The sequence below is a fragment of the Lepisosteus oculatus genome, chromosome 18 (genome assembly GCF_040954835.1).
Source record: "Lepisosteus oculatus isolate fLepOcu1 chromosome 18, fLepOcu1.hap2, whole genome shotgun sequence".
In the NCBI taxonomy this organism is placed as follows: domain Eukaryota; kingdom Metazoa; phylum Chordata; class Actinopteri; order Semionotiformes; family Lepisosteidae; genus Lepisosteus; species Lepisosteus oculatus.
In genome coordinates, this window is record NC_090713.1 from 13849213 (window position 1) to 13863947 (window position 14735).

The following is a 14735-nucleotide window of genomic DNA, read 5'->3' on the forward strand; positions in this document are numbered from 1 at the left end:
CATTTTTTCAAATCAGAAAAAGACATCAGCCATGGTGTCAGTCATTTCAGTCACCTGGATTATTTTATTCTACACTTTTGGTGAGTCAAAGAAATATTTATCTACATTTAGTTCAAGTAGGTAGCTGCGTCAGAAAGTGAAGGCTGCAAAGGAACAAGTTAAAGGAGTATTCCCCGCTGAAAAGAGAACAAAGAAAACACAATGTTTCGGCAGTGGAACCTTCTTCGGGTGTTAAAAATGTTGTGTTTCCTTTCTTCTCTCTTCAGGATGGAATAAACCTTTTATTTGTTCCTTGCTCTACATTTGTTTTGTATTTTCACTTAAAATATATTACTATAAAATGTGATCAGTCTGATACACATTGTATCTGTGTTGTTTCTGCGGGTTCTGAGGGTCAGATCACAATGACTCAGACTCCAGCCACACTCTCAGTGTCTACTGGGCAGGATGTCAGTCTCCAGTGCAGCACAATTCAGGACAGGACATAGCTGGAAATGAGTCTGCTTCCAACTCCAGGCTGGACACGGTCCTAAATTGCTGATTAAAGATGGAGATTATACATTTGATGGGTTTCCAACTTGATTTAATGACAGCTGATCCAGAACTGTTTTCACCTTCAAAATCACTCCAGGACTAATGGTGGCAGATGCAGGATATTCTTATTATCAGCAGTATAGAAGCTTTCACAGAGTGATACATAATAATAAGGAGAACAGAGTGATGCACTTAGTAGATTGGGATTATTAGGAGTCCAACAGGAAATTCTACCGGAATGCCAGGGTAACACCCCTGCTTTCTTCAAGAAACACCCTGGGATTTCTAATGACCGCAGAGAGTCAGGACCTCAGTTTTACGTCTCATCTGAAGAATGGCAACTTTTTACAGTATGGTGTCTCCAATACTGGGGCATTAGGACGCACACAGTCCACAGAGTGAGCACCCCCTACTGGCCCCTCTTATATCACTTCCAGCAGCAACTTTAGTTTTTCCCAGGAGTCTCCCAACCACCTACTGAACTCCAGTGAAGCTGCCAGTTGTGAGTTGCAGGGTGATATACCATTCTTTTGGAAACTGAGAAAGGACACATACAGTAGAATGAGGCAAACTGCCAACCAATCTTTCTGTTGTTTTCTGATTGGCATTTTGGCTCCTTCTTGCTCATACTCTTGCTCATAATCCTTCTTTATCTCACTAGGAGTGAATCTAATGTGAAGTTAGCCTGTGTTACTGTACATACTGTTCGTCCTCAGTTTGTCTCATACATCTGTAGGTAGGATACTCTATATTTTACCACTCCCCACCAGATTTATACAGTTGTAAATACTTAGTAGTTACAAATGAGCTTCTATATTCTTGTTCACTCGAATGTTTTCTAACACAGAACACTTTGTTCATCACATTTCTTTCCTAATGTTTGCTTTCGAATACTGTCTGTAACACTGTTTGCTTTCACAATAATCTCTTTGTTTCATCCTCTTTTTCCTTTCATTTGAAAGGGGAGTTTGATCTCTTTTTTAGATTTTCCTTTCTCTGTGCTTGAGTGGGCTGTTTTTACATAGCTCAGTAATAAAAGAGTTAAAGAGCAGGAAAAACAATGTCTTACATCAGCTATTCTCAGAATTCTGCACATAATTTGAACATGATCGTCATACCTTACTTCCCAAACTTCCACAGCAACACTAACTATGAGAGAAGGATGTCCTAGAAGGACTGCTGGTGTCATTCATGCATTTTTCACCTCTGCCCTAACCCTAGGCCATTGGCTTTTAAATCACATCACTCTTCAGCCCCTTCCTCATTCATAACTGAGCTTCAGGTCCCTCTCTCTGTGTGCACACATTATGATGGCCCTTAACAATGACCAGGATTACTCAGCCCATTCCAGGTGCTCTTCAGTATAAATAACCTGACCTGAGAGAGCTTGGAGCTCTGTCATTGCGTTTGACACCGAGCCCCTCGAGATCCATCTCCATGTTTATTCCCAAGGTCCATTTTGCTCTCTTGCCTTTGCCTCTGGACTGTGTTCCCAGATCACCCCTCAGCTCTGCTCGCTGTGTGTCTCTCGGCTTCACCCCTGGCTTTTAACTTGACCAAACCTCACCCTGTCTCCTGATCAGCCCTTGTGCTTGACTACAGCGCCTCCCCAGTGACCCCCACTTGTTTTGCATTACGACCCCGGACTGTGGTTACCAGCATCCTGCAGGTCTACCAAACAATCATGACCCAGGAAATTCCATGTGAGCTGTGACCTGTGGCTGACCCCAGAGCAGCCCCTGACACAACACGATCCTCTGATGAAACTGTCAAGATCCTTCCCAGAATGTGTGCTGGACGTCACCCATTTGGATCAACTTCAACACCATGACTGGATAGCTGGTTATAGACTCACAATCCCATGGGGTTAAAAGGTTTGTTACAACCTGATGGGTCATAATGACTGTGCAGTAGCTCCTATTAATTTTACTTTCACCTGAGAAAAATCTGAAACTGAAAGCATTTGTTTGTGATGTTTGGTCAGGAAGAATCTTAGTTTCTTTGTCTCTCATTCATGATCTATGTCTGGGCCTTTGTGCAGAAGCCAGGTGCTTGGTGTCTCTAACCCTTCTGGCTGCCTGACCCACCTACTGAAAGGAAGCCCATGTGTAAATGGGGCGGATTGCCCTCTAACACAAGATCAGGCTGCGGGTGTTAAAAGTGAAAGTCTGGGAGGATGAAAGGAGCTGGAGTCTAACGCTCTGTTAAGCTCATGCAGTTCCCCCAGCGCAGCAAGAGGCAGCCTGTGAGGCAGAGCTGGGGGAGATGAGCAGGGTTTCAGCTCAGGGCTGTGAGGGGAGGCAGGTGAAGGCAGCAACCATCTGGCTGTGTGGTTTCTCTCTCTGCTGCTGCCCTACAACTGACTGTCAGGCTGCTGTTCTGTGATTGCAATCTCACTCTTCTCTTGGGATTGTCTCTTTACTGCTGTTCTGTGATTCTCATTCTGCCTTCCTTCTGTGGTTCTGCCAAAAGCAAAACAGACTAAATTAAACTTACAGTTTAAAATCTAATTTAAAGGTAATTTAAAACAAATTAAGCTGGATTTCACAGGCTTGTGAGTATTATCTGTAAAATACCATGTTGGCACTGAATGTGATTAATTATTTCTCACTTTTTGTTGAAATGTGAAATGAACTAACATAGTACGTATGTGACAATGCAAAATGATCTTATAAAGTGTGTCTATTATGAAGAGGCATGTTCGGCACATCATATTAAATGAACATTGTATAATGTACAGTATATCATATCTTTCTGGAAATTTTAAGGACATTTTCTATGAGAGTTGGCTTTCATTTTTCTATATTTTAAAAGTATAATATATATCTGACTATATTTGTCCTCACAGCTCTCTGGTCCTGGGATGCCTTCTGTGTGGAGTCTGGATGTTCTCACTCTGATCAAGCAGGATTTATCCTTGTCCTCCAGTTCTTCCCGCCTTCCTGAGCCCTGATTGCCGGAATAATCGATCTCTGCAAGTTATTGCCCCTGTCTGCTGGTATTAAAGTGCGCTGTGATGAACTGGCATCCGAGCTGCTGTCCCTCCTTGCGCGTAGACCTCCAGATTAGACTCTGGACCAGGAATAAGAGACTTTCTGATGATGGATGGACTCAATAGGATGTTTGATACAAGAACACAACCACATGCATATTGGTTGCATATTATCAGGTATGTCTGTTGTGGCGTTGGAGACATCAGTCTGAGATGTACTGTAAGTCTTAGTAATAATTATTTAAATACTGCACATCAATACAGCTTCTAGTCTAATAGCAGAGAAAGAAAATCAAGTCTGAATAAGAAAGAAGAACTGAAAGGAAGACATTGGCAGTGGAGGGCTGGGAAAGAGCAGTTTTGTGCAGGTTTTGTACAGCTGCATATGAAACTTTATTTTCACTGACACAACTCTTCATTCTTTTTAAAATAAAATTATAAGTAATTAAGATTATAAGTACAGAAGATATACTGTAGTGCTTTATTGAGCAATCTGTGTATGTAAACTCATATATGTACATGGTGACATATATACTGTACATATACAGTATTATTGGCCCTGATGTGCTACTGCAGGCAGTGAAAAGACATTAATTGTGCAGCTTGTGCCCTTGATGGGCTGCTGGAAAAGGACTTAGTGCTGCTGTATGCACATATGTTGCCTTTGTGTGTTTATTTCTTCCCTGTAGTTGATCTTCCTAGTTAGATTCCTCACTGTGTCGCCGTCTGTAACCCTGTCAGCAGCAGAACCATGAGTCCCCCCACAGACTGGACTCCAGTGGTTTGGTGGTGAGCAAGTGTGTGACAGAGAGTAGGAGGTGGGGTTTATTATTAATTAAAGAGCAGGGTCAGTCAGCAGGGCTTTGAAGTGCTGTGATTGCTTCTCTTTTGCTTCCTCTGCAAAAATTAAACCCAAGAGTGAGATTTTTTTATGGAAGAAGCTGAAAATGTGAGAGATTAAGGTCCTGAGGAGATATTTTGGAGACGGGTTGGAAACTGTGAATTGGCAGAACAAACTACCAATCCAAAATGGAAACTCATGCAACAGAAAGCCTGTAACCTCTCCCTGATAGGGAAGGTGCTGGTGATTAAATTCAAGCTCTTGCCTATCTTGAATTTTCTGGCTCCCACCTTCTCAATCCCACACTGTTATGTGGCAGAGCTGCTGTGCATCTTCCTGACCTCTGTACTGAGAGGTCTTGCGAGAGCACCTGAACCACAAACCTGGACTTATTTCCCCAGGTGTTGGGGAGGTATCAGACCCAAGCTGGATGTCCCATTCTCTGAGACATGCCCTGCAAGTTACAGCACAGATAAAAGCTTTTTAAGATCTCATTCAATTGGTCATGATAAGATCCTCCATCTGAGACCGGAGATGAAATTATCTCTTCCTTACACACATTGAATTGATTTATTTATGCTTCTAGGATCTCAGTATTCTAAATGAGGTCGGACAAGTGTGAGGGATCATTTTAGCTCAAATTTCCCTCGATTCCTGTGTGAAATGTATCTTTATTTCTTTATGTCTGGTTCTCCCAAACCTCTTGTTGCTGCCCTGCACTGAGAGACGATGTGCCTCTTCTCTCCAGCCTCACTCTATGTTGCTTTTCTCCCAGGTGACACTCGGCCCTTGCTGACAGTCCTGCCCCCCTCCAGCAGGGAGCTGTCAGAGAAGAAGTCTGCCATACCGCTGGGTCTGGCCAACAGGGGCTTACTGTCCGGCTGGAGCCTGTAGTGGACAGTGGACTGTCCCTTCAGGACCAACGGGGTCACCACGACCCCAGGCCTCCTGGATGGCACTGACCTGTACAGCTAGAGCAGCACCATAACCGTGTCCTAGGCCAAGTGGTCCTCAGTGGGCGCCGTGGTCTGTGAGGCCCCCCACAGCTCCCAGACTCCCCTCAACACCCCTGAAGAAATCCAAGTGTACGGTATAACCCAGCCTGGATTCCCAGCTTCATTCCCAGCCTAGAACTGCAGATAGTGGTGTTTAACTATAACCCGTCTGTGCTGTGATTCAGAAGCAGAAGGCTCTCATCCCCTCGCCTGTGTGGCCTGTCATCTTGAGCCAGTGAGCTGCTTGTGTTAGACCCCTCTCAGAGCTTTGTTCACCTCTGCGTGTGGAAATGGTCTGTTGCTGCTAGTGACAACAGAGTAATAAAGAGTTTTTGGATCATGAGTATTGATATTCTGAGTATTATTGACAAACATTTTGTCTCATATTAGACTCCTATAGCTAAACTGACAGAGTTACTCATGATTTATTCTTCAAGACAAGCAGGGTCACCATTCATCTACTGCTGGGGATCATTCTTACACAGTACAAATGAATAGACTTTAGAACAAAAGTTCGGGAGGGATGACAAAAGCCAAGTTCAATCATACTCAGTTGTCAGTAATTCAAAATCACCTCTGACGTCACTTCCTCACCTAAAACATTATAAATACTGTATGTGAGCCAGCAGCCATATCACCCTGCAACTCACAACTAGCAACCCACTGAAGTTAAGCAGGTGTGAGCCTGGTCAGTACCTGGATGGGAGACCTCCTGGGAAAAACTAAGGTTGCTGCTGGAAGAGGTGTTAGTGGGGCCAGAAGGGGGCACTCACCCTGTGGTCCACATGGGTACTAATGCCCCAGTATAGTGATGGGGACACTATACTGTAAACAGGTGCCGTCCTTCGGATGAGACGTAAAACTGAGGTCCTGACTGTCTGTGGTCGTTAAAACTCCCAGGGCGCTTCTCGAAAAGAGTAGGGGTGTAACCCCGGTGTCCTGGCCAAATTTCCCATTGGCCCTTACCAATCATGGCCTCCTAATAATCCCCATCTATGAATTGGCTTCATTACTCTGCTCTCCTCCCCACTAATAGCTGATGTGTGGTGAGTGTTCTGGTGCACTATGGCTGCCGTCGCATCATCCAGGTGGATGCTGCACAGTGGTGGTGGTGGAGGGGAGACCCCATTACCTGTAAAGCGCTTTGAGTGGAGTGTCCAGAAAAGCGCTATATAAATGTAAGCAATTATTAATTATGTGATCCCCCTTTCTCCCTCACATACATCCCTCCTTCACCCCATCTCCACCTCTGCAGCTGCCCCTTCTCCTCACTCTGCAGGGGGGGGGGGTCTCAGCCTCTTTGTCCTCTGGCCAGGAAGTCAGCCCTCAGACAAATTTTCACTGAATTCTCCAGAATCCTTCAGTACTCTTAATTCTTAGGTGTTATTCCCAGTGAAACCAATGTAAGACAGGAATGTAAGAGAGAGGTGGATGTGCCCTGTGGTAAAGTGGGCTGTGATATACACTCACACTCAGCTCATCCCAGAATGAAGACTGACCCTCTGAGCAGCAGATTAAAAACTCATTGCTGTCAAATATCTGCTGCTGTACTGGCGACTACCTGTTAATACAAATCATTTTAGGTTAGTGGATCACTAACCTGTTGGGATAGTAAATCAGTAGATAGTAGATCAGCAATCGGTCATTTACATGTACATGCTGAAAGCTCTTCTGTTAGCCAGTTTTAAAGAATGAAATGTGTTTTTGAAATTTGATTTTGTGTCTGATATTCTTCAGTGTGTTCTACAGCATTGACCCCAGACTATACCCCAATTTGCAATGTGACTCAATGGTTCTGAGCCCCTGTTTTGTTCCTTTTGTAGGGTTTCATTACAAGCACCTGAATGAATAAAACATCATGCTATTCACAGCTACCCTGAAAAATACACAAACCTGCTTTGACAAAACTACAGTGAAAGAGGTGCCAGGCAATATTTTCAGAGCGGCAAACAAAATACCAGTTTAGCTACAGTATATAAGAAATAGGTTTACAGACTTTTACAGTGCAATTTCTTCCAACGTGAGAAGTCTAATCTGTCTGGAGTACTTCTTATGTATGATTCATAAACTGAACATTAATTAAATCCTCAAACATTTCCAGTTTTAGCCTTGAAACTTGAGAGTTTATCATTCCAAACAAGGATTCGGGGATACAGGAAGAAAGCAGGAGACAGCTTTTTTTCACAAACAATTGTAAAATCTATCTAGATTTTCCATTTACTTTGTTTTTTTTTTGTAACACTGAATTTTTATTTTGATCACAATTGTTTTAAGAAAATAATTAGTTTCCATGTGAGCTTTTCACCACATTATGCAGTAACATCTTGTAAATCACAATACAGTATGTACACATACAAAATGGAAGATCAATCCTTTTACAATCTCTCCTCCAAAAAAAGACAGTATCAGTTGAAGTTCACAGACAATGGTTCTGCAGTCTAATATGTGACCTCTGTGTTTTAGATAGTGAGATTGCCTGAATGGCTTTTTACTGTTTGTAATCTGTGGTGCATTTAATTACTGTTATTTTAACTGTAGCCATAGTCAACAACCCATGTTAACACCTGTGTGTGCAAAGCACCAGTGAACTTACAATTTAAGAAGGGATTCGATGTGCACAGTTTCTGTGCTCTTGAAACACTGGCACTGGGCAGGAAGGCTGCAGGACCGTAAGATATATATTAATTGGTAAACCAGGCAGAAACCAGGGGGATCTGTTGGGAGAATCTTCTAGGATCACTTCAGTACTCCAGCCTTACAAGGGCTGCTTGTGTTCTTCATGGCTCTTACTCACTTCACAAGAGGAATGTTGTTTTGTTGGTGGTGTGTTAGGATAGGAAATCCTTGCCTAGTCAAGGCAAGATCTGAATGAAATGCAGAAAGACACTGACCATGATATGGAGGAGGAATCTATTGAAAGAGTCTTAATGGATTATGGAGCATATTGATTATCCAACCAGCAGTTTCTTTTATTACTGAAGTCATCATTAGGATCAAGGATATCACTTACCAAGAGCAATATTGTCTCTTGTGCCCTAGAAGAATTGAATAAATTGTTTGTTTATCCGGGATGAGAAATTAAAGGCCATTTCCTGACTCATTAACTTTGGAAGTGGGACACATCATCGGATAAATACAAAGAGAGACATCATCACGGAGTCTTGGAGATCCAGCTTGATTTGGTCTTTGTGTCAAATGAAATGAGTCTTTGACACATGGCTTCTGTCCAATCCATGCTGGACAGAGTGAGCAGCACACAAGACAGGAGCAGACACTGGGCGAAAATTGTTTCTAAGAGAACAACAAGAATGCTGGACACATTCCATAAATCATGGAGTGACCTTTTGCTTTAGAACTTCTAATGAATCCTGAAGGATATTACAAAAAATCACTGAATGATCCTGAACTCCTTGGTCCAAAGTCCATTCTTGACTGTATTTCATGGGAATAACTTACATTGGCTGGAAACTGCAATCTTTACTGACCTTTACATGGAACTGAAATCAATGTTTCATATTTGGAATGTGTGGTCTTTGGATGTTTTTTTAAAAACATTCTGGAGAATTATTATTTTTATTGGACTGTGGATTCATCTTGGAATACATTTAATCACAATCCCAAGGAAAGAGATGAAGGTATGTTAAGTTTACATAAGTCACATGTGAGTCAAGAATAGACTGTGATCAGAAATGACCTCCAGGTGTTATACAATCTACTAAAACTTCACCAGTGTATCTGGTGGATATACTGTGCTGCACAGATTTTACATTACAAATGCTTCTGTCAGCAAAGACAAATTAAACAACCTTGATTTATACATATACCCAGATACCTTTAATTGACAGTTTACGTCCAGGTCTCAGGTTCAGGCAGGATGTCCTTGTTTAGTGACATTTGGCTTAAATGCAACAGTAGGCTGGCTTTCAAAGTGAAGTTTGCTCCAGTCTTCTGACCTCTAAATAAACCACAACTTTTCTTCTCTAAAAACATGGCCATCAATTCAATAATACCGTTCTATTTTCATTGTCATTTGCTACATTTAACATGTATGATGTCTTTTTAAAAATGAGGATAATATTTAACTGTGAAACAGAAACCTGTGAAAGTCTCTCTGTAAGCGTCCTGCACTTCATCCATACTTGAATCCATAGGATAGTGATAGCCCTCGTGTTTTGTCCTTGAAAATAAAGTGCATTTAAAAATGTGATAAAGAGAAATAACATGTTATAACTGCAAAGCTTAAAGAAAAGCATTATTGGCAGTAGGCAGTGTGTTGAAGAGCAGGGTCTGCTCTCTGCAGCAGCAGGAGGTTTTTGTACAGTGTCTCTATGGCAGTGAAGCACTGTGGTACACTTTTGGACAAGGCACCAAGGTGGTGGTGAAATGTAAGTGACTTCTCTTCTTTTATTCAACTCTGCAGGCTTGTTTGTCTGCTCAAATGTTTTTATGATGTTTTAACTGTGATCCTGTGTGCTTTGTGCCTCCTAATCTTGGTCATTCTTAACTGATGTACAGTATTTTTGGTTGAGGAGGGAAATCTTGACAGTACAGTTGCTGCTTCAGTTGAGCTTCTTCTGCAGGATTTCCCTCTCTCGTGATCCTAAAAGATCTTGGGTCACCTAGTCTTCTGGGCTTGTTCATGAAATTAATGCTGATTCTTTCACAGGGAAAAGAAGCTTTCACACACTAACCCTCTTTGTAAAAAGATCTAAATGTAGAGTTTGAGAGTTGTTTTGGGCACTTAATGAGAGAAACAAAAGAGGAAAAACTCAAACTCAGCAAGTTCATTTCTAAAAGAGGTATTTTAAACTCATCTTAACTGCAGCACAGTAATATTACCATTAACAAAAAGAAAGGTATTAAAGCATAGTGATTACATAGAGCAGGCAGTGCACTAGAGAGCTGGGTGCTCTCTCTGGAGGTTTTTGTACAGCCTCTCTATGGTAATATAACACTGTGGTGGACTTTCGGGCAAGGAACCAAGGTGGTGGTGAAATGTAAGTGACTTCTCTTCTTTCTCTCAACTCAGCAGACTTTTCTTGTCTTTTCAAATGTTATTATTATGTTTTAGCTGTGATCCAGTGTGCTTTGTGCCACCTGATCTTGGTCTTCTTAACTGATGTACAGTACAGAATATTTGTGGAAGAGTAGGGAAATCTTGACAGGACAGTAGCTGCTTCAGTCGAGCTTCTTCTGTGGCATTTTCCTCTCTCATGATCCTAAACGATCTTGGGTGACCCAGTCTTCTGGGCTGGTTCATTAAATAAATGCTGATTCTTTCACAGGGAAAAGAAGCTTTCACACAAACTTTCTTTGTTAAGAGATCTGAATGTACAGTTTAATTAATGCTCTTAATTATAGAAACAAAAGAGGAAAGACTCAAACTCAGCATGTTCACTTACAAAAGAGGTATTTTGAAGCAGCACAGTAATATCACCATTAACTAAACTGAGATATTAAAGTTATGGAATTCAAGTGATCATAGAGCAGGCAGTGCACTAGAGAGCTGGGTGCTCTCTCTGGAGGTTTTTGTACAGCCTCTCTATGGTAATATAACACTGTGGCTCACTTTCGGACAAGGAACCAAGGTGGTGGTGAAATGTAAGTGACTTCTCTTCTTTCTCTCAATTCAGCAGACTTGAAAGTCCTGGAATTATTACATTTTAGCAGTTTAGAATCTTTCATTTCTCCTGGAGCCAGACTGTCCTGTAACATTATGCTTCAGAACCTGCTTACTTTTGAATAAGCTCTAGCCCAGTCTCTTCTGTGACATAGCTGTAATAATCACAATCAGCCGTGTGCTGTGTTCAGGTTGGCTTTCAAAGTCTTCTCTGAACTTTTTGTTCAAGTCTTCTGAACTCTAAATTACCCCCAGCTTTTCTAGTGGTCATCAATTAAAAAATGCTTTTTATAAATGTGCGAACAGGGAAGAATGTTTCCACTCCCAGTGTCAGTGACTGAAATCTGTTTTATTGTATTTTGTGCCAGGTTTCTAAAAGTAAATCAAGATCAGGCACTTCACTTACATAATTTAATTTTCTATGCAGGCTAAAAACAAACCGCTAAAACTCCACTAATAGTGGTGTTCCTAATACTAATGAATTCCTATTGCCAGTCAGATTTGACATAAAGACTGCAGTGAGTCTAATCACTGCAGTTCACGTTCAGACAGGACTGGTGAAGAAAACTGTTTTTTTTTCTTTTATTGTATTTACTTAGCAGATAAAAAAAAAACCTCTTTAGGCTCTAAAGTATACAATTTTTAAATATGATTAAAAGCAATTGCAAGGCAGTTTTGATCTTCATCAGAAGTAAGGCTATTTTTCAATACACCTTTACTGATCTGTAGGCAACAGAATCTAACTGAACTGGAGGCTGCTGTCACTGTTGAGGCTGAGGTCAACTGGCATTTTAAAATTCACCCCATTTGCAATGGAATGGTTTTCTAAAGATACTGTTGCTTTTTCCTTAGACAGAGACATTATGTAAAGATAGAAATGATCAACATTCAATATCTACTACTTACGGGAACACTAGAATAGTGTAGGAATTTACAAATCATCATCATTATTTTCAATATTAAATGTAATTAATTTCAGTTGATTAATCACCTTTGTTATAGAAGTAATACAATTAATAATGATATTGATATTAGTATAATGCACTGCAGTATGTTCATATTAATATATTAATATACTTGCAATCCACAACTGCTGTCTTTAATTATCTATAAATGATCAAGTAATGATCAGATGGGCTGATGAAAAAATAGTATTTGAGAATGTAATCACGGACAAACTGCAGGTAAGTCTTTTATACTTTTTTATGTGTAGAAATTGATGACTTCTAATGTACTGATCAGCACAGGATCAAAAGCGTTGAAGTTATTTTATGAACCTTGTGAAAGTATTTCAATTTAAATCTTCAGGTTTTGTTGCAGCTGTTTCTTCAGACACATTTTCCTCTGCTGTGCTGCTCAGTAAAGCATGAAGTGGAATACAGATGACAGACCTAGCGCAGTTGTTTTATTAATAATGCCTAATGATAGTATTAGACTTTAATTTATATACAGTACGAACTCAAAAAATCATTTTAAAGTGCTTATACATTGCAGGCATGTGTGTTTACATGATTCTTGTGACATTTTGTAACAAATGAAAATTATTCCAGCACTAAGTCCAGACCAGCATCAGCCTGTGCTTTTTTCAGTCTCAGCTAACAATTACCTCCACAGCTGAAGTTTAGTTTACAGCGCAGAGAAGTGACACTTACAGTATAATGTTTAATAAGATCCTGTGAAGTGATATGTGTTGCAGATATATTAATACATGTTGTCTTTAAATTGAGAAGATTCTGCATTGGCTTATTTCAAGTCTTTCATGCAGACAATCCTCCTAAAATAATCACTATTTGTTGATTTTGAATTTCCGCAGGAGGTGGAATGGGGAGTTAGTTCACTTGGTGGCTCTGTCTAAGTATCAGTGAACTCATTGGAAACTGGGCTGGCTGATTCAGCAGACCTGTTCTATCTGTATCAGAGGCGAACAGGCTGCTCAGGGTCACAGCTTGGAGTCCAGGCTGGTCCAGGACACCTGGTGCAGAGAAAGGCGCCACGATTCCAGTGACGAGTCATCAGAACCTCAGAAAGGCTTCAAACAAGCACAGACCTGTCCTGCTCATTAGGATACTTGTAGCACATTGATCTAAGGATGTCAAGGGGTTCCTTTGAAAGCATTCTCATTTATGATATGTGTAACTTTAAAATATATGTATTGATGTTAATTGTTGGGTTTCAAAACTACAGATACAGGAGTAAAAGGAAACCTGATCTTTGTTTAGAAGCGCATGTGGGAGTCCCAAAGTGTGGTGTGTGTTTTCAAAGTTAGTGAGGCTCAGTCTTCTGCTGTACACCAGTCCTGACTCTCTGCCCTGCTCTCTCTCGCTCTCTCCCAGCCGGCGCCAGCGTGAAGCCCACAGTGTCGCTGTTCCCCCCTTCCCCCAGTGAGCTGTCTGCCAACTCAGCCACGCTGCTCTGCCTGCTCAGCGGCTACTCCCCCGAGGGGGCCAGCGTGGAGTGGACGGTGGACGGCTCCAAAGTGACCAGCGGGGTCCTGACCAGCGCCGAGGAGGGGAGGGACGGGAAGTTCAGCCGCAGCAGCTCCCTGAAGCTGAGCAAGGCCGAGTGGGAGGCCAAGGAGGAGTACGTGTGCACGGTGACCCACGACAACTCGCCGGCCTCCTACAGCGTCCGCAGGAGTCAGTGCACGGGCGCCGCGGCGTGATGCTGTCCTGGGAGAAGAGTGGAAGAGCCGCCCTCCCCTCGGCCCCAGTGTGTTTGCAGATCCTGTCGAGCCACGCAGCAGCTCAGTAGCCTCGCATGTTAGTCTCAGCCTCCGGCCATCACTAGAGCTTGTCTGGTAACTGGTGTGTGTTTGTGTAGTCTAGGACATTTTTCACTGTTTGTTTCGCTCTAGATGTTCAAATAAAATATTGAAGTCAGAATCTGGAGTTGTGTCACTTTGTGTGCGTTTGATTTTCTGAAAAGGAATATAAGATCTCCGGGTTGAGAAAGGTCCCAGTTTGACCCTGTGGCACAGAGAGCCTCCATATCAAAGGCAGCTGGCAGCTCTTAACTGAAAGACAGGGGGTCAAAGCCAGTGAGGGGAAACCGTCTTCTTATTATAATAATTCTTCTTATTATAATAATAATAATAATAGTTTAATTGATTTACCTGACATCTTCATCATCAAAGATACCCAAAAATTAAAGAACTTAAAAATAATAATAATAAACTTTATTTTATATAGCGCTTTTAAAAGTGGCTTCTCAAAGCGCTTTACAGAATGACAACAACAATAAATAAAAAGAATACACAAGATAAAACACAATTATAATATACAGAGGAGACCGTGGATGGTGGTACTATGTATAGTAGGAGCAGAGGGGTAAAGAATGGAACAAGCTGAGTAAAGGCTCTTCTAAAGAAGGTTTTGAGTCTGGATTTGAAGGAGTTTAGAGAAGGTGACTGTCTGATATCCTCGGGGAGAGAGGATATCATGTATTATCATACAGTACATGATAATACGGTATATAATATATAATATCTATAACATATACTGTAACATATAATATATTATATATTATGATATGTAGACTGGGTGGATTAAAAAATCTCCTGTCATGGGTTATTATCAAACAATTCAGTGACTAAAAGCAGTGCAGCTTAAGGGACAGAGACTTCAGTGAAACCACAGACCAGCTCGATGCAGAGTCAAGACAGCAGGGGTCTGAGGAGGCTGGAGACACACAAGTGTGTCTGGGGATCTGGCTCCTCCTCAGGGGTGGACAACCAGCAGTACTGGAGGCTGGAGA

The 14735-nt window shown here is 41.6% G+C and overlaps 1 long non-coding RNA gene and 1 gene segment (V, D, J or C); both read left to right on the plus strand.

Annotated features, from left to right (window-relative positions):
* LOC138223934 (uncharacterized) lies at nucleotides 1–5669 on the plus strand. The gene is made up of 3 exons (XR_011182353.1): nucleotides 1–80; nucleotides 3383–3703; nucleotides 5143–5669. It is a non-coding gene; the product is annotated as an uncharacterized lncRNA (long non-coding RNA).
* A 3322-nt stretch (nucleotides 5670–8991) lies between these two features.
* On the plus strand, nucleotides 8992–13864 carry LOC138223992 (Ig lambda-3 chain C region-like). The segment is given in 3 exon segments: nucleotides 8992–8997; nucleotides 10296–10359; nucleotides 13316–13864. Coding segments are annotated over 3 exon segments (399 nt in total).
* The last annotated feature ends 871 nt before the right edge of the window (nucleotides 13865–14735 follow it).